At 41.6% G+C, this 17,740-nt stretch overlaps 2 protein-coding genes and 1 long non-coding RNA gene across 4 annotated transcripts in view; 2 read left to right on the top strand and 1 right to left on the bottom strand.

Moving 5' to 3' along the window:
- The window catches only part of LOC130180329 (uncharacterized), an 8,233-nt gene extending 6,496 nt beyond the window's left edge, over positions 1-1,737 (bottom strand). Inside the window, exons 1-2 of the long non-coding RNA XR_008829393.1 lie at positions 1,533-1,737; positions 1,157-1,285 (exon numbers count right to left, since the gene is read on the bottom strand). This is a non-coding gene — a long non-coding RNA (uncharacterized LOC130180329). The remainder of the gene's footprint in view (positions 1-1,156; positions 1,286-1,532) is intronic.
- An 815-nt stretch (positions 1,738-2,552) lies between these two features.
- Positions 2,553-12,650, top strand: LOC130179890 (sodium-dependent lysophosphatidylcholine symporter 1-B-like). Its single transcript, XM_056393018.1, has 14 exons — positions 2,553-2,818; positions 4,522-4,650; positions 5,310-5,434; positions 8,270-8,393; positions 8,480-8,558; positions 8,643-8,794; positions 8,909-8,999; positions 9,254-9,372; positions 9,661-9,744; positions 11,215-11,298; positions 11,397-11,509; positions 11,617-11,760; positions 12,039-12,215; positions 12,510-12,650. The coding sequence occupies exons 1-14, from the start codon at positions 2,735-2,737 to the stop codon at positions 12,562-12,564; spliced, it is 1,560 nt and encodes a 519-aa protein (XP_056248993.1). The 5' UTR covers positions 2,553-2,734; the 3' UTR covers positions 12,565-12,650.
- A 2,260-nt stretch (positions 12,651-14,910) lies between these two features.
- Positions 14,911-17,618, top strand: si:ch211-67f13.7 (uncharacterized protein LOC565426 homolog). Of its 2 annotated transcripts, none has more exons than XM_056393017.1 (8): positions 14,911-15,399; positions 15,489-15,601; positions 15,682-15,788; positions 15,890-16,064; positions 16,164-16,278; positions 16,353-16,432; positions 16,521-16,609; positions 16,767-17,618. In XM_056393017.1, exons 1-8 carry the CDS (start codon positions 14,911-14,913, stop codon positions 17,483-17,485), a joined length of 1,887 nt encoding a protein of 628 aa, XP_056248992.1. In that variant the 3' UTR covers positions 17,486-17,618. The 2 variants fall into 2 exon arrangements, with proteins under 2 accessions (XP_056248992.1, XP_056248991.1); XM_056393016.1 differs by having other exon boundaries at positions 15,890-16,073.
- Positions 17,619-17,740: the final 122 nt, after the last annotated feature.

The following is a 17,740-nucleotide window of genomic DNA, read 5'->3' as shown; positions in this document are numbered from 1 at the left end:
GGAAAGAGACTTATTATTTCTACAGGTCTTCAGAAAATTATGTTCTTTCTAGGACGAGTGCAGTCTAATAGTGACTCAGATTGGCAACATATGTTTTTATCATTAGTTCATTATCATTATCAAATGACATGAACTTGATACATATCTTCTGGACATGTATCTCATCCTTTTTTTCCAACACAGGGTGTTTGAATTTGTCAGAGCCTCTTTTGATTTCATCTTCATAGAGTATCATGCGTCTTTTTAACACTTTCTGACTGCAAACTGCAATAAGTGGTGGCATGATTTCAAGTTAAGTGTCTTCTTCGGAAGAGAAGCAGCACAACGCTTTGGCCAAGACATAGCATTGCATTTTAACTTCTGGTTAGCAGTGCTGTTGAATGATAGAGATGAAAAAGAATCATCAGATTAAATATAAAAAAGGGAAGGTAGAAAGAGCAGGTTTTCTTTCAGTTCCTTATACTCCTCTCTCCCATTTGGTCTGTGCAAATAGTGAAAAGGGTGTGTGTTTGTGGATATTTAGTTTTTGTAATGAGAAACATATTTAGAAAGGAGGCCATAAACAAATAAAATGGTAAAGCAAATATAAACAAGGATCAGTGTATAAGCCAAATGACAGACAGAATGAAAATGCTCCATCACCACAATTTACTGGCAATCAAGATAAAGGTATGTATAAAATATTATAAGATACACATCAAATGCAGTGCTTTTCAAGGCCATGGTATTAAAACATTGTGCAACTTTAAGACTGAATTCCTACTTAACCTACTGACATTCACAAGTTTACATCTACTATTGAAAAGGAAAAAACAGTTTTACCGCAAATTGTCATGAAATAAAATGCTGCAATGCAATTAGTTATTTTCAGCATGGAAGAGGTGAAAGTAAAAGTAAACAGGTGGCATCTGGTTTCAGAGAGGCTCCCAGTTTGTACATATTAAGTGCCAAGGGTCAAGAATAGATCAGCTATCTCTCTCCACTTGATATATTTATTGTCCAGCTTTTAGATATAATATAGAGATACAAGATATAGGACAAATCATTTCAGCAAGAGAGGACTTTATCACCACTTGGTCCAGTCTTCATACTTTCACTCATGACTTCTTCTGATATCCAGGTAAGGCAATATGGATAACAAATCATGGGTACATACCATAGACTGTACAGATGGGTGTAGCCTCCGTCACATTAACCATAGGTTTCTGAAGAATGGTTTTGAAGCTTAGAGTGGACTGCTCCACTGTCGCCATCTTGACAGTGCCTGACTCCATCTAACTCCCGGCTAATCCAAAAATAGGCAAAAGGTGGGGTGTTAGTGGAGCCGAAACTTAGGTGCACATCCATACGCTCCCATTAGCATCGTTAGCACAGCTAGGTGTCTTGCTCGAAGGCTAACTCAAAGCTAATTAATCTGCTAGCTAATTAGCTAGTTAACAAGCTAAGCTAACAAGCTAGGTATGGTGAGCGCAGGCACTAATACATGCTAATGAGTGCTAACATAAATAAAATAACACTAGAATTTCACTCACCTCGAAAAACAGGAGCACAGACTTCCTCATGTTCTGTCAATTACCCGCAGTAAGGCATATCATTTGTCCGATATTTCCGTTCAAAATCACCCAAAAGGCACCAACGATAGAAACACTGCGAGCTGAGGTGACGCCGGGCAGGAAGCTAGTGGACTGATACAGGACCCACCTGTCACTATAAGCGGCCACGCCCTCAATTAAGCATAACTTTAAGACTTTAAAAAATAGAATTTAAACGGGCGAGATATATAAAAATTCACCCCTCCTACAGCTGTCATAAAGGGGGACTATATAGCTATAGAGACTATCGTTTTTGTGCCAGGCTATAAACATGTTTTTATTTCTGCGTATGAGTTAGGGCATTTTAACATGGGCGTCTATGATGATTGACTCCTCACGCATCATCATTGGGGTTAGGGGTCACCCCCAACTATGTCTGTCCACTATTAACTGTGTCAAACCAGTCATTGTCATAATTTTTCACTTTGCTGTGTACAGTGACAAGAAATTATACTTTGGCGCATCACTGGGATGTCATCATCACTGTGAATGTGTTGAAGCAGTTTCACAGCAGTTTAAATTAAAAATGTCACATAAAAACTTTAAATAGATGATAAGGAAAAATTGATAAAGAAAAAGTTGCAAAACTTACTTTGCCTCATTAATTACTGTTGTGTCTACTTGTAAAGTCATACACTAAAAAGTTTCTACTTTTCCAGTGAAAAAACATCCATTAGAAATCTATTTACAGCAAATGTATCTTTGGGTGATGGGTGATAATTGATTTTTGTAAAATGTCGAGCAAAGAATTCTAAATGGCAGATAAAGTGGCTACTAATGTAGTTTTACAGTTCACTTTCTCATCACCTGATTTTTAACAGTAGTTATATACACGTAAGCTTCCGGAGGAATATTTCCCGCAGCCCTTGAAGGAAATGGAACGCGCGTGTCGCGTCGCGTCGCGTCGTGTCGCGTCACGTCACACACGTCACGTCATAGCGGTTAGAGACTCTCGGTGCAATAGAATGAATGAGCCGCCGCGACCACCAACACACAAGAATGTTGAGTTAGAGACGGACACACACACTCAGCACTGAGCAGTACACTATGTTGCTGTGAAGCGGCTTTCTTCCTTTCTGACACTTAAAAATATTACGATACCTACAAAGAGAAATTAATTACTTCATCGTTTTGAAATCACGATGGCACGAGGAGAGGGCGCCGAGCAGTACGCTGCGAGTTTGCTATCAGTCAAACCTATAAATACAGAAGTCAAGACAGCAAAGGTAAGCCACGGGAGATATATATTTTATTTCTGGTGTTACTGAATTGAAGTGGGGTCTCTGTTTGGCCCCAAATTATCCAGGAGCTTAAAAAGGCGCCTAAATTTAATGTTTGATAAATTGCACTTCCTCTTACACCATCTTACACCTCAACCACTCCCCGGACTGATTTGAATTTCACCCGGTTTGTATGTCTGTCCTCGGGCAGCTGTTTGTGAGGTTGACATACCGGCTGACCGGCTTTAAAGGGGCCATATTTTAATTAAACCTAACATTTGAGGACTCCCCTCACACTGTACAGTCTTGTCAAATACAGCCGTTTTTAAGCCTAATACTGTCAGATGCGCTTCAGAAATGTGAAGTGGTGCTGCTGCTCCAGAGCTGCATGATGCCAATTCAGGAATCATTTGGTTTGGGAGACTAAAGTCACATATTCAACAATGACATTTGTAGTTCTAAAATATTTGGAATGATTATACACACACTTATGTATTAAAGGAGACTACATTAAAGAAGACTACAATGACTTAAATTTACAAGTGTGTATGTCTAATAGCCTCCAGAAAATTGTGTTGGTATTTTAAATGAAAAGGTATGACCTATTGCATTTTATCTACATCCTAAAATATAATAGCATTATCAGATCACACGACATTTCAGCTGTAAATTTAAGAAAATATTTTGATAGTTTATTAATCGTTTCAGTAATGTTTCAAGCAAAAATGCCAAAACATTTACTAGTTCCAGCTTCTTTAATGTGAGTATTTGGAGCTTATTTATGTCATATATGATAGTGAATTAAAAGTATTTGATTTTGGATTGATGGTTGGATAAAATGAACAATTTAAATATGTGTCTCTTTGGGCTGTGGGAAATTACATCTCTCATTCACTTAGGAAATGATTTTCCTCCATCATTAAATGTTGCCTAGAGGCTGCATTCCTTTCTTTAGCTTTAGTTTTTATTTTTAGTGCCACATGATGATTATGCCAGTGTGGTTTTGGTATGCTGACGGATGTGACAGAAGAGTATTTTATTCATCTGGTGATTTGTGAGGAGGCAGCAATTTCCAACATGAGGTGATTCTGCTTTTGTGTCTGTGGCGGATGTGAATTGAGGACTATAAGCCCCCCCTTGCTGACATCATCAAACCATTACAGGTGATTGGCTGTCGCTGCTGACTGTTAGCTACTCGGCATGTAATGTCATACTACCTCCAACATCCTATTGCTGGAGCCAATAGCTGCGCTGGAGTCTTCATGATGTAGTGGGTGTGTGTGTGAACTACAGTAACCTCATAGTTTCACACCACTTTCTGACTGGAGTGTACAGGCCCACACTGCATCGTCACTCTAATCTGTCTCTAATCTGACATTGTGAGCAGTGGGGTGAGGTATATTAACCAATCTCAGCCCCTCACAGTAACAGGTTGTTTAACACACCATCAGTTTTCCAAGAGTTATGGACAAAGGGATGGATGAGGGTAGTTGAAGCAGAAAACGGGGATTAAATAAACTCCTGAGAGCAGAATAGGAATGCAGATAATGATCATGTTGTACACCACTGCCCACATCACTTCACCTTGATTTATATCTCCTCTGAGAATATAAGCATTTTATTGTCTGCAGTTAGTTTGGATTCATAATATTTTGTGCATCTAACTGGATAACACATCTCCTCTGTCCTCCCCTCTTCTTCTCTTCCAGCCAAGGGAACAGAGAAATCGTCTGTCTGTGTCCAGCAAACTATGCTATGCAATCGGTGGGGCTCCCTACCAGATCACGGGCAGTGCTCTGGGCTTCTTCCTCCAGATCTACCTCCTGGATGTGGCTCAGGTGATTGACAAAAGCTACACAAAAAGGGGAGCATTACAAAAGTCAAATCATAATTTTCAGTGTCATTTGTTGTGCTATATAAACATTTCTGGCATTTGACTTATTAAGAAAAAAATGCATTTTGTACAACTGGAAAACGTTGTAGGAATACATAAAGTGGCAAATGAAAGTCCATTTTTATTCACTATTCTTCAAAACAAAGTTCATCCATTTGTTTATTCTGCAGGATACACTCATTCACTTATCTTTATATTTTAGCTTCTTTGCAGTACACCCTAATGAGCTTTAAGGTCATAGCTTGTGTTTACTCTTCTCAGCCTTGGATCAGTTTAACAGACTTTATCCTGTAGTGTTTGGTCAAGCACATTAACCTGGACCCCTGCTGCTTTGCTTTGTTACTCAATTAGCAAATTAGACCTTTCCACTGTACACAGTAGGAACTTCAATAAAGGCCATTCAGCTCAGGGGATGAGATCATTAGAGTGGCTTTGAATGCTACTCTGTTCTTAAACAAGCTGTTGTACACAGCCTCAAAATGTCTTCATAACCTCATTGATGTCATCATGTTCCCTACATCTATTCAGCAGTGCCATATGAGGTAGTATTGGCTCTTTGTTTTGGTTTCATGCTTCACTCTTTTTTCCATTTCTTCCCTCTAGCTGGATCCCTTCTATGCCTCCATCATCCTGTTTGTGGGCCGGGCCTGGGACGCTGTCACAGACCCAACAGTGGGTTTCCTGGTGAGCCGGAGTAGATGGACCAGCGTTGGACGTATGATGCCGTGGTGGGTGTCTGAATCTCATAGCAGCAAATTCACTTCAGGACTAGGTTCACAGGGCAAAGATGACATTATTAAGGAAATACTGAAAATGTGTGCATGAGAAGTGTGAGGTAAATGTACTGAGAAAAAGCAGCTCATGAGTCATTAACGGTAACCACGGCAACATGGTTGAAGTGGCTACTGAGGGAGAACAAGTGCAAGAATGCAGTCTGTATGAAAGGGTGTATGTAAAGTGTGCATCAGCAGTCCTTATGACGCATGCTAAAAGTGGTAAAAGAAGGTGAAAGCAGACAAAGCATTTGCACTTGTCTGTCACCTGTTTATGGACGCAGATGTGTGGTGGTATCAACCATCTGCTTTAACTTTTAGTTAAGACACCTGGTTTATTTTTTGAAGAGACTTGGCTCCGTGAAAATTGAATGAAACAGCTGGACAAGCTTTTAGGCGTATCGCTAAATAGGCTACAAGAGGGACTCATATATTTAACGACGTGTACCAAGAGCAAACTTTAAAGGTGTCCAGTGGCGTTTTCTTGTAAGCAAAGAAAACATTTAGTTTTACTCATCTCAACTGTATTGTTTGTGTCCTTGAGGCTTAACAAACATGTCTAGTGTGTTTCTTTCCTTATAAAATATTTAAATTGTTGATGCGTTGTTAACATTTGTCATGTTTATTTATGTGTGTCATGTCACCTACATGCTTTTGCATGTGTGTCCTCATGCGCATTGTTCCCTTGCGCTACTAGTGGTTAAAAAGTCCACAGGGTGCCTTTAATTTCCTGTATATGTATGTGTAGACACTGCCAATATAGATGAAATGTGCTATTCTATCTGTTATAGATGAAATAGGCAGAAGAGAAATATCTGGCTGTGGCTAATATGGTGCATGAAATACCAGATAAACTCAAGCTATAGTCACATTAATGAAAATAAAATCTATAATAGGTAGATATTAAAGATGTATAACTTGGTATAGACAGTACATCAAAATTTCTTTCTATAAACAAACTGGATGTAGTTCTGTTTCTAGAGATTCCCCGTTTGTCTGCTGTACATGTGCTAGCCTCGTGATACAGCTGGCAACCTGTCAAGGGTATCCCTACCTCTTGCCAAATGTCCATATTGGCCTCTGCTTCTTGAACAGGCAAGACATATGTTTAAATATATTTTTACTTTAAGCTTTAAAAGGCTCACCATGGAACAATAAACATTGCAGACCATAAAACTGTAAAATTTGAATCCTCTGCTTGAGAGCATAAAATGACTTCTGTAACCAAATTTATACAACACAATAATATGGCCATGTAATGCTGACAGCTGAACTGACCTTGACATCCTGCTCTTAAAAAGGCGCAGTTTCATTCACATGTGTATGTGTGAGAAGGGCAACAGAGAGTGAAGCGTGACAGTGTTACGAGAATGCCTGGTTCAATAACTGTATATGCTGGCATTTTCTCTCACGTGATGTCACAGTGATATCTTGAGCATCGTGGATATTTGAGTCAGAGATGCCGGCTGTGCACAAGCTCCGCACATTGTGGGTTGGGGGAGGGGAATTTACAGACTTCTTCTGTGATTGGTCAAGCCCACAACACACCATCAGCTTCAAATGAGTAAGGGGTGTGTCCATTTGTGTGTGTGTGTGTGTGTGTGTTTGGGGTGGGGTGGGGTGGAGGGGGGTTTGGCAGAAGCAGAGAGAGGTTACCTTGGGTCAAGTGCTTGGTTGAAATACTGGAGGTCATTGTTAAAAAAGGCAACATGTACATGATCCTCTGTGGCCCGTGTCGGTTTTCAAACTGAAGTGAAACAACTAGATGTCTGATAAGAACTCGCAGATGTCTTTTTATGTCCTCACTTGTCCTTTCGATTTGTGTAACATTTTACATTGAGATAATAACAGGGTTTTTTTTTTTGTGTGTGTACACTTAGTGTAATTTATTGTATGTATCAAGGTCATTTCCTGGTCCTTACTGACCTCAGCACCATGGCCTGTGTTCAGTCAGCCATGAAACAATCACAACCTGGCCTCTATTTCCAGATAAATTAGCTCTCATTAACCTAATTTGCTCAGACATTAAGCGAAATCAGGAGGTGCTTTCTTACTTATTTCCCACATGTGCCACACCAGAACAGGGGAGGGGGGGGCTTAAACTATGAATCGTTTATCAAAAGAGTTGCCAATTATTTTCTTTTTAATAAACTAACTGGATAACTGACAAATTGGTGGTTTCCTGTTGGCACAAAAATATCTTGTAATGTTTCTGTCCACTGCCCTGCAGCCATGCCTAAGTCCTCACTGTGAAGGGGCTTTTGTAAAAGATTTCCTCATCTTCGCTGGGAGATGCAGCTGGACTGTGGTCTGTTTAAAAACAAGTTTCTGAAGTGGCACCAGCTTCTCTGAACAAGCCCTGGCACTGAGGTCAGCTGGAGGGCATACAAAGCCGGTGGAAACGCCAGTAAAACTAAGTGGGGGGTGAGAGTGAGGTGGGCCAAAGCGGCTTCGTCGTTGGTCAGCCCACCCTCATCTCCTTCTGCAGCCCAGACTGAGCCCTTTCACCACACACGAGCTCCAGCAAGGCAGGATTAGGGGGATTATTATTCACAAAGCGAGTGGGAGAGAGTAGAAAAGAATTGGCTGCAAGGGAGGAGAAATGAAAAGTGGGGGGTTAAAGTACAGTAACAGTTGGCAGAATTCATTAAACACACTCTTTAACGGCAGGAAACAGAAGGCCGAGCGCTTTTTGTTTCAAGCCTAACAGCACAGAATGAAATTCACATTAGAAGCAATATCTTTGTTTGGTTTTGTCTCTTAAACAATCCTGTACCCTTTTCTTCCTAGGATCCTTTCCTCTACTCCGTTTGCGGTGGTGACTTACTTCCTAATCTGGTATGTGCCTCCGTTTGAGCAAGGGAAGGTCATCTGGTACCTGATCTTTTACTGCCTCTTCCAGTCAATGCAGACGGTAAGTCCTTCATGTTGACTCTGCCCAGTGCTCTGTTCTTTTATCTCTGCTCCCTTGTCTAACTACGTGTTTGTTTATGTTCACAGTGCTTCCATGTGCCATATTCAGCCCTCACCATGTTCATCAGCAGTGACCAGAAAGAGAGGGACTCTGCCACTGCCTATCGTACGTCAGCCGTCCTGTGTGATCCAGAGGTTTTGCATGTGTTGTCGTTCATGCTCTAACGCTCCACTCCTGTGTTGCTCTCAGGTATGATGGTGGAGGTGATGGGCACAGTGCTGGGCACCGCAATCCAGGGTCAGATTGTGGGTGGCGGCTCAGATTGTTCCACTAAGCCTGATGTCTCCGACGGCAGAAACTCCTCAGCATACAACACGTCCGGTGTTTCACTGGATGAGACGGTGAGAGTTTTGCACCCTGTGCATGATGTTGGGCAAAAGATGATATTTACAAACACTTTTTACAGCATCTACATGAGTGTTAGTCCAAGCTAATCCTGTCTTTTCTGTCTTCAGAAACAAGCTTACTTGCTTGCTTCAGGGGTCATCTCCATCATCTACGTCCTCTGTGCTGGAGTCTTGTTTTTTGGTGTGAAGGAGCAAAAAGGTACAAATCCATGAGATAACAAGAGAGGTTGTCATTAGTTCAGTGTCAATGTGGAATTATTTACATAGGCTTTTTGACATGGTATAACTTCATATTGACCTCATGCACGATACACCTACTGCAAGATACAAATTGGACAAATACCAGAAGACTATCTTTCATTACAGTGGCTGTTATTGTGCATTAGATTTCTTACAAACAAGGATTTTCAGCTGGCTTATCTTTGCTCTCTTCTCTTCCATGTTGTATTTTAGAGAGCAGGCATAAAAAATCCGTCCCCCTTACCTTCCGTCAGGGCCTGTGGTTGGTGGTGAGCCACACACCTTACGTCAAACTGGTCATCGGATTCCTCTTCACCTCTCTGGCCTTCATGGTAAAGCTGTGTTTCATTATCTGTCTTGTGTTGGATGTAGAGGTCACAGGTAGAGTCTTATTTGTAAGGGATAGGAAAAACATTTTGGGGAATCCCGTAGTTGGTTTCCTTGTTGAGAGTAAGCTGGGAAGGTTGATACCACTCTCACATCTTGAAGGTAAATACGAAGCTGGACTGGAAACGACTTGCCTAGCAAGAAAGCAAACTGGTTTATATAAAAATGTTGAACTATCCCTTTAACTGTAACTGTAATTTGCTTAAAGGTGACACTTCATATTTTTTTTATAGCTACTGGAGGGAAACTTTGCCCTTTTCATCACCTACGCTCTTGGGCACAGGAACGACTTTCAGAATATTCTCCTGGTCATCATGGTGAGTGTTTCCATTTTCCACTGAAAGACTCTATCTACCTCTTTGTAAATCCCCAATCAGTATTAGATGTGGAGGACATCAGTACAATCTGCAGCTGAAAACCCTGTTTGGCTGTCCTTGTGGCACAGATCAAACTCCCAGTGCATGTGGGGTTTTCAGCTGTTTCTCTGAGGCTGTTCCTCGCACGAGGAGATGCGTGGCACCGGGGCTGAAAGGGCAGATTTTCAGGGTGAGAGGAGGTGTTGTTTGGGCTCCTGGGAACCTGTCTCCCAGCCACACATTCACTCGCGGTTAGCAGGAGATGAAGGGAGAGACAGGCACACAGTGGAGCTTTTGTTGCCCAGGCGATCCCTCACTGCCACCATGGGAACTGCAACCATTCGTTGCGTCCTCGTTTCCATTTCTCCCTTCGTGGTTTCTGCTCTGGTCCTTCCCACTGATTAGGAGTGGAGACATTTTTTGGGCACCATGTATCATATTTGGAGAGGTGGGAGTGGAGGGGCAGAATGGAAATATTTACTCACAATTGATTGTTAGGCTGCTGAGGTTTCAGTGACAGTCTTGTTCCTGTGTGGTCATTTAACACTGGTTGAGTAAGTGTGGCCAAGAGGCCAAAGGTTGTCTGCCCCCTTCAGGGTCAACTCAGGACCCCCACAAAGCATATTTTAGCCTTGTCCCTTGACCTCCTCCTCCAGTGGGTACTTCATCTCTGGTTCCCACATTTCCCACAGTCCTTAATGAAGCCCAGTTCGAGGTCTGATTGATTTCAGTGGAGAATCATTTTCTTTTAGGGATAACCATCTCACACAATTCCTTTGATTAATATTCATACTCAGAGCTGCAGCCAGGATTTTAGAAATGATGAGGTCTTAGAATACTGCAAGTCCTACATGCAGCTTTTTTTTTAGATAGATAAGAATAGATTAGATAAGAATAGAAATCAGGCCCTTTAATCAGATGCAGCATCTTTGACCATTTTCTTGCAACCACATAAAAACATGGTTATATAAAACCATATACACCACAGGATATAACACGACTCAATCCAGGACTTGAATTTCAAACTAAAAGTTGATTTTAATCCCTGATCATTGTTTAAACAACTTTTCTTTTTCCACTCTTAATGTTCACCAGAATTTAACTTTCATGTACAACGGTTGACCCCAGGTTTTCTCCCACATACAAAATGTATGTTAGACATATTACTGGCAGCAACGTGGGAGTACACTCACAATGTTTCAATTAGATTTAGATCGAAAAGCAACGTAATCCATATGGCTTCAAGAATTTAATGTCTCTCTTCCCTGTGGCTGTTCTGAAAACAGAGATTCAAAGGCTTTTTCTTAGTGCTGCTGCAAACCATACATTAAAACAGTACATTAGTAGCCCTCAGTTTACAGTCTGTGTGTATGTAATAATGTTTAATGGAGAAATAATACTGAGAATTCAATGTCTCATTTTTTTCCCCAGCTGTCGGGGAGTCTAACCATCCCATTGTGGCAGTGGTTTTTGACCCGGTTTGGGAAGAAGACGGCAACTTACTTCGGCATCTCGGTAAGTGACAGATGCTTGTTTTTGGCACAACAAAGACATTCGTGTAAAAAGGATGGGTTGTTATTGAATTGCTCACATCCCTCTGTGTCTTTCTACAGTGGGCAATACCCTTCATGATCCTGATCGTCTGCATCGAGAGTAACCTCGTCATGTCTTACTTGGTCTCAGTGGCTGCAGGTGTGAGCGTGGCGGCAGCTTTCCTCCTGCCTTGGTAAGCATGAGCTCATTCACAGGCTCCTTCCCTAGATACAGATACAGATGTAGATTTTTGTCGATCGTGACTTGACTTTCCTTCTCAATGTTGTTTTTTCCGTTCAGGTCGATGCTTCCTGATGTAGTGGATGACTTCAAGGTTAAGAACCCGGACATCCATGGTCATGAAGCCCTCTTCTACTCTTTCTATGTGTTCTTCATCAAGTTTGCCTCTGGGATATCCCTGGGTATCTCTACCCTCAGTTTGAAGTAAGTTAATTGATCCATTCTTGATCATGTATAACTTCTGTAATTATTCTCATGTAGATTAGTTTTTTTCATCCTCACTATCCTTCAAATTTAATCAGCCTTCAGCTAAAATCTGCACACCTGTGATCTCTAACGCTATATGAGATTAACTCCACATTACAGCTCATCAGTCCCAGTGGTCATGTGGTTAACAATCACATAATCCTCCAACTAACAATCTTGCCAAACTGTACTCACATCAGCTCAACTTTTGTCCCTCTTTCTGCATTTTTCCGCAGATTTGCCGACTATAAGACTGGGAGCTGCTCACAACCCGAGGCAGTCAGTTTAACCCTGAAGGTGCTGGTGTCTCCTGTGCCTGTGTGTCTTATTATTGTGGGACTGTTGATATTGAGGACCTACCCTATTGATGAAGACAGGAGGCTTGGCAACCAAAAACTGCTGCAGGAGATCCTGTAAGTGAGGAGAGAAATGCACACATAAACACTCACAAACACAGTAGTTTATAATTCATTCTGGGATAACTGAACAGGGGTGGGCCCTTATTGTTGTGCTGCAGGACTCATGTCTGACCACAGTAAACACACCGGTGAGATGCTAAATTCAGCTCCTGTCTGTATAACTGAGCTAAATTCAAATGAAATACTCAAATAAACTTTGTCCTGTTGTTTTCATGTATCCTGCACCCTGTCTGCACAAGCCAAATCCTTTGTGTGTGACTCTTGGCTGTTCTCTCGTTCTTTAAACAGGGACTCCGAAACAGATTCCGAGTCAGAAGCTTCAGCACTTGGGAGCAACGTGTAGCTGGCGAAGGACGAGCCAACCACCACCGCTGGTTTACAAGTTTACACAGGCGGTCGAGGGACATGACCACCAACTATCTGTAGTAACAGAGAAGGGACCGCAGATACCGCTGCTGCCCAAAAATCATCAGCATTGATCGTCTCCTTCCAGTGGATTACACAGGTTTACGTCGCCCTCTAGTGGCCACCCAGTGTCATCTTATGTGTGATTCAAGTATTTTCTGTTTTGATTTATCTCCAGCTGTGTCCCAATTAAACAGCACTTACTACAACTAAGAAACATACACAATTAGTGTAGAGCCAAAGTTGCGGGATAATTTCTGTTGTTGTTGCTTTCACTTCAAAATTTTTTCTTTTTTGCAGGTTTTTTTTCCTTATTTAGCTGAAACGCAACACTGGGATCTGTCCATATTTTAACCTAAAAGGGTCTTTACCACTGAACTGGACAGTAAAATCTTATCACTCCATCACTCTAACAAAGATAAAACACATTTTCACCAACTACAGCTCCTGTAAGTGAATGGTTAAGGCTCATGGGAGCTGTAGTCATTTCATCTTGGTTGCGTTTTCCTCAACAAAGAGAAATCAAACTATTTTTCCAAAGATGTGTCACTTTATTGTTTACTGAGATGGTCCTTTAGTTATCTACAATGTTATCTACCTTGACTAGTTTTAAGCAGCACCTTCATTTCATTTGTGCATTGCATTGTGGGACCGTAGTGCTTTTCTACTTCCTTTTTGTCAAACCTCCAGTGTGACTGCACTACATCCTTAAAACCTGGTTATAAAAGGTTGGAATTGGGACACTGCTTGTGATTTGTGGTATTTTTTTTTTTTATGAAGTATTTATTTGCTAGTTTACAAGATTAGACCTTCACTCGTGCAGACTTGAGTGTGATATTACCTTTTGATGTTTACCATGTCTGAGATCAGCTCTAACTTTCCATTCGGAGAGTACTCTGAAGGAAACACATAGTTTCAGCCGATATTCATAAAGGGCATACCAACACTATTCCACTAATTGGAGATGTATGGAGCCACTTTTTTCCCCCAATTTCTACTTTTCTGTGGATTGTGTTGTTGCCTATAGATCATTTCATCAACGCAAAAACTGTAATAGTACTTGAATCTTCTAAAGGGGAAAAGGCACCTCATGATATTATGTAGTGAATGTAGAATATGTGAATCACTGCCTTATAAGCACATCTTGTATAATAACTTGCAATGAGATTTTCTGTTGAACTTGTTACTCCGATTGTTGGGTTTATTTTTCTTTTTGCTACTGAAAAGGGTTTCCCATCACACCTTTTTTGTGCTTAAACATAGCCGATCTCCATCAGGTTCAAAAGATGTTTTTGAATAAGCTGTTACAGCAAAGTCAACTCCAGTATGAAGTAATTTCATCTAGCATGTACTCACTTCCCAGGGGAAGAAAAATTCTTTATTTAACTATTTATTTAAAGTAAGGGATTATAATTTTTCTTATGAAAGCACATGTGTATAATAATTTATTAACAGCGAATGGTTGTTGATGGATATGTGACCGGGTGATTTTGAAGTCCTGTGGAAAACATTTCATTTATTTTTTCTTTTTGTAAGAAAAAATATCACAAGTTGCCATAATGTGATTAAACCATCTGCCTTCATAGTATTGTGACTCCAAAACAGCAGCACAAACCCAGATTTTCTATTACAAGGATCTCTTATATCCAGGAGACTTGTCCTCACTTTCGTACACTTGATTTCACCTCAAATTATCTCAGTCTCTCACTACATAAATGATTAAGATTTAAGTTCTAAACCTTAATATATTCCTGCATAGTTTTCCTTTTTAGGCCTTTGAAGTTGCACTAAATTAACTGAAGGAAGCACATTACATCTTTCCTTGGTATTATATGCTGCTGTATGTATAAATTGTAAATATTTTTTTCTAAGTCTGACTATGATGAGCAATATATAAATCTGAAGAAGCGATGTGCTGTACATTTGTAATTTTAAGTCTGTGAATAAAGTTTGTCAAAAAAAAATCCACCTCACCTTTTTATGTGTAGAATATTTAACCCTTGTTTCAGTGGGTTACCGGAGGAGCTTTGTTTGCTAGACATTTTAATTTATATTTAGTATGGTATTTTATCATTTAGCCTTGTCTTATTGTAGGCTATATTAATGTGAGGCTTGTGTTGAACCTTCTCACAGCGATGGTTCCTTTCGGAGACAAGCAAACAAACCTCGTCTGCTTGGAAACAGGAAGTCAATTTATCCTCCACTAATTACATCCAGCCGTGAGTGAGCGGGGGCTTCACGCGCACATTGAAAGGGAAAGGTAGAAGGACAGCAGTCTGTTGCAATGAAAACAAAGTGGCATCTCTATATTCTGTGGAGTGTTTTATCACTTGGCCTCCTCGGCTGTGCAGCGGACACTTATGAATCTCCATTTACTAGAAGGAAAAAGGTTTTCAAACTGGGTACTCCAAAATCTGATCCGATCAAACTGTCAACAACAGGCGACAGGAAATCCCCCCACAGATCACCCGCTCCATTGTCTCAGCTCAGCTCTCAGAGGCACCACCCTGCTCCCACACCTGTAACACCTCGGTCCATGCGCCCTGTAAAGCCCGAGGCAAAGGTCCGGTCGCACCTTGCTTTCCTCCCAGACGTCTCTGTCACCTGCTCCACGTCTGACTTTGTCGTGCGGGTCAAACCAGCTTTCTACGGTCTGGGCGCAGATGCACAGGAGCTGAAATTAGGCAGCAGCTGCAAAAGCAACGGGGTTCTCAGACCGTACGGTGACATCCTCTTCACTTATCCTCTGACAGCGTGTGATGCCGTGCGCGAGGTAAGATGACCATTAGTGTCATTTGTTTCCAGACTATGCAAACCCAGCGTCCTTAATCTTGTAATCACAACTGTGACCCCTCGCGACAGGTGCCCCAGGGTTACCTGGTCTACAAATTCGTGCTCCATTATGAGCCTTCGCCGAAACGGTTGCCTAGCAGGGCGCACCGGATTGATATAAACATTGAATGCCGTTATCAGAGGTTGGACTTTGTCTCTTTGCTATTTTCAACATCTTGTGTGTAAAGGCCAACTTTTTAACATCCTTGCAAAACCTGTCCAGGAACCATCATGTGTACCAGCTGGCTGTGAAACCCACCTGGCAAACTGCTGTCGTGCGTAAAACGCTGAAGGGGCGTCCCAGTCACTTCCAGATCGAGTTGATGGCTGGTATAGACGTTTCACCTGTAGTTCAGAGCTGTTGCAGCCTTCAGACTTTTATAAATCTCGATGTAAGTGGCTTAATTTGATGTTATTCTCTCCATTGTTAGATTCATGGAGCATACCAGCCAAGTCCCTCGTGTACCAGCTTGGACAGACAGTAAATGTCCAGGTCTCTGCTCCTCATCTCCCCTCTGGAGGAAAACTGTACATCAGTAGCTGCTATGCAACACCATCCAGTGGCTCTCAATCGTCCCTCAAATACACCATCATCGACAAGTTTGGGTATGTAAGGTATTTGAAATTTCTTGCTTTTTTTTTCTTTCTTCTTCCCTTGTCCTGATTTGCGATTTGGGATCAGTGTCATGTTGGTGTCATCCATAGCTGTATGCTGGACAGCAAGAGAGACCCGGGAGCCTCTTGGTTTATCTATCGGACAGACAGGACCCTGCGATTCTCCCTAAAGGCCTTCCAGTTTACTGCTGATCCTGACACTGAGGTGAGACTGAAGAAGCTATGGTTCTTCTGGATTTACGCAGTTGCGATTGTGGCTTAACTCTGTCTCCATTTCAGGTCAGCATTCACTGCAAATTATCTGTCACATCAGAGGAACCAAGTCCTGCACACAAATCCTGCACCTACAGAGGGAACAGGTGAGCATCAGTGCTGTAATCCCCCTACCAGGACTCATTGTTCACTGTTTCCAAGTGGACTGAGCATATTTTGTCTCTGCTGTGATAGGTGGAGGGCCCTCACTGGTGACGACTCCATATGTGAATGCTGTGATTCACAATGTGTGACCACTAAAACCTGGAGGGCCATGATGTCAGGTCTGTGACAGTCCTTTTTTTTGTTGCATTTATTAGATTTTAAGCAAATCTTTAAGCACCTACTTTGATTTCTTGCACTACAAGTGTCATATCTTTTAACAGTCAACTCAAACAACATTTAAAATGACATTTGACATCTTGAATTTTTTTTTTCAAGGCTCTGCCAGCAGTGAGTCACTGCTAATCTCCGATCAGCCTTACACAGCAGAAGATGATTTTCTACCAGCCAGCCCCTCCCTGGTCATCATGGGCAGAGAAGACGAGACTACAGTGAGTCGTCACATTGATGACCTGCATGGTCAGGAGTCTCTGTGGGAAAGTGCAGATGTAGTTAAGTATGATGATGATTATGAAGAAGAGGAAGAGGACTACACGGAAAAGGAGCTTGAAGAAGATGAAGCAGAAAGCAGGGTTATCCTTGAAGTGATGACGGATGACAGAGAGTTCGAGGAACTAGTTTTCAGGCACGGCGTTTTAGTGGAGAAGAGGAAAGAGGTGGAAGTAAATGATTTGAATGAGTTTGGAGTGGATGGCTCAGGGTATGAATTAGAGGAGGATTTCTTTGAAGGTGAAGAAGAGGAAGAAAGACCTGAGGGAAGAGAAGATGAGATCTCTGACGCACAGCAGGCGATCCATTTGAATCAGAAGGAAGGTGAAGTGCTCCGTCACTGGGCGCAGCTGGAGCAACTAAAAGTCAGCCTACAGAGAGAGGTGCAGCCACTGGACTCTGAAGGTGAGGAAGGAAACAGGAAGTATACAGACGGAGGTGAGGAGGATGAGAGGACAAGAGCCTATGAGGTGGAGTGGAAGAGAGATGACGGTCTGGCAGATGTAGCAGTTCACAGGGAGATGACTTGGTATTTCACATGGAGGTAGTATTAGGTCAAAGAATCTGAGACTGTTCTAACTCTTCTTAGCTAATTTCATTTCAATAAAAATAAACATGACAATGCAACTGACGAACTGTCTTTTATCATAACTTACATCAGACTAAGACAACATTTCTTTTCTAAAATTGCACATGGTAATTGTTGGTGAGTCTCAAACTAGGTGCTACTAAAAACATAACAGAGGGATGAAATAAGAAATGCATGCATGCCAGTGTTGGACAGCAATCTTCCTCAGTCAATG

Source organism: Seriola aureovittata, chromosome 13 (genome assembly GCF_021018895.1).
Source record: "Seriola aureovittata isolate HTS-2021-v1 ecotype China chromosome 13, ASM2101889v1, whole genome shotgun sequence".
In the NCBI taxonomy this organism is placed as follows: Eukaryota; Metazoa; Chordata; class Actinopteri; order Carangiformes; family Carangidae; genus Seriola; species Seriola aureovittata.
This window is presented reverse-complemented; position numbering and strand designations above follow the sequence as displayed.

What these genes read in the sequence shown, in the direction of transcription:
- LOC130179890 (XM_056393018.1), top strand. Translation starts at nt 2,735, where the DNA reads ATGGCACGAGGAGAGGGCGCCGAGCAGTACGCTGCGAGTTTGCTATCA. An exon ending in ACCTCCTGGATGTGGCTCAG is followed by an intron (nt 4,651 to 5,309) that starts GTGATTGACAAA and finishes TCTTCCCTCTAG; the next exon opens with CTGGATCCCTTCTATGCCTC. An exon ending in TCTTCCAGTCAATGCAGACG is followed by an intron (nt 8,394 to 8,479) that starts GTAAGTCCTTCA and finishes TTATGTTCACAG; the next exon opens with TGCTTCCATGTGCCATATTC.
- si:ch211-67f13.7 (XM_056393016.1), top strand. Translation starts at nt 14,911, where the DNA reads ATGAAAACAAAGTGGCATCTCTATATTCTGTGGAGTGTTTTATCACTT. An exon ending in ATTGAATGCCGTTATCAGAG is followed by an intron (nt 15,602 to 15,681) that starts GTTGGACTTTGT and finishes AAACCTGTCCAG; the next exon opens with GAACCATCATGTGTACCAGC. An exon ending in CTGCTGATCCTGACACTGAG is followed by an intron (nt 16,279 to 16,352) that starts GTGAGACTGAAG and finishes TCTCCATTTCAG; the next exon opens with GTCAGCATTCACTGCAAATT.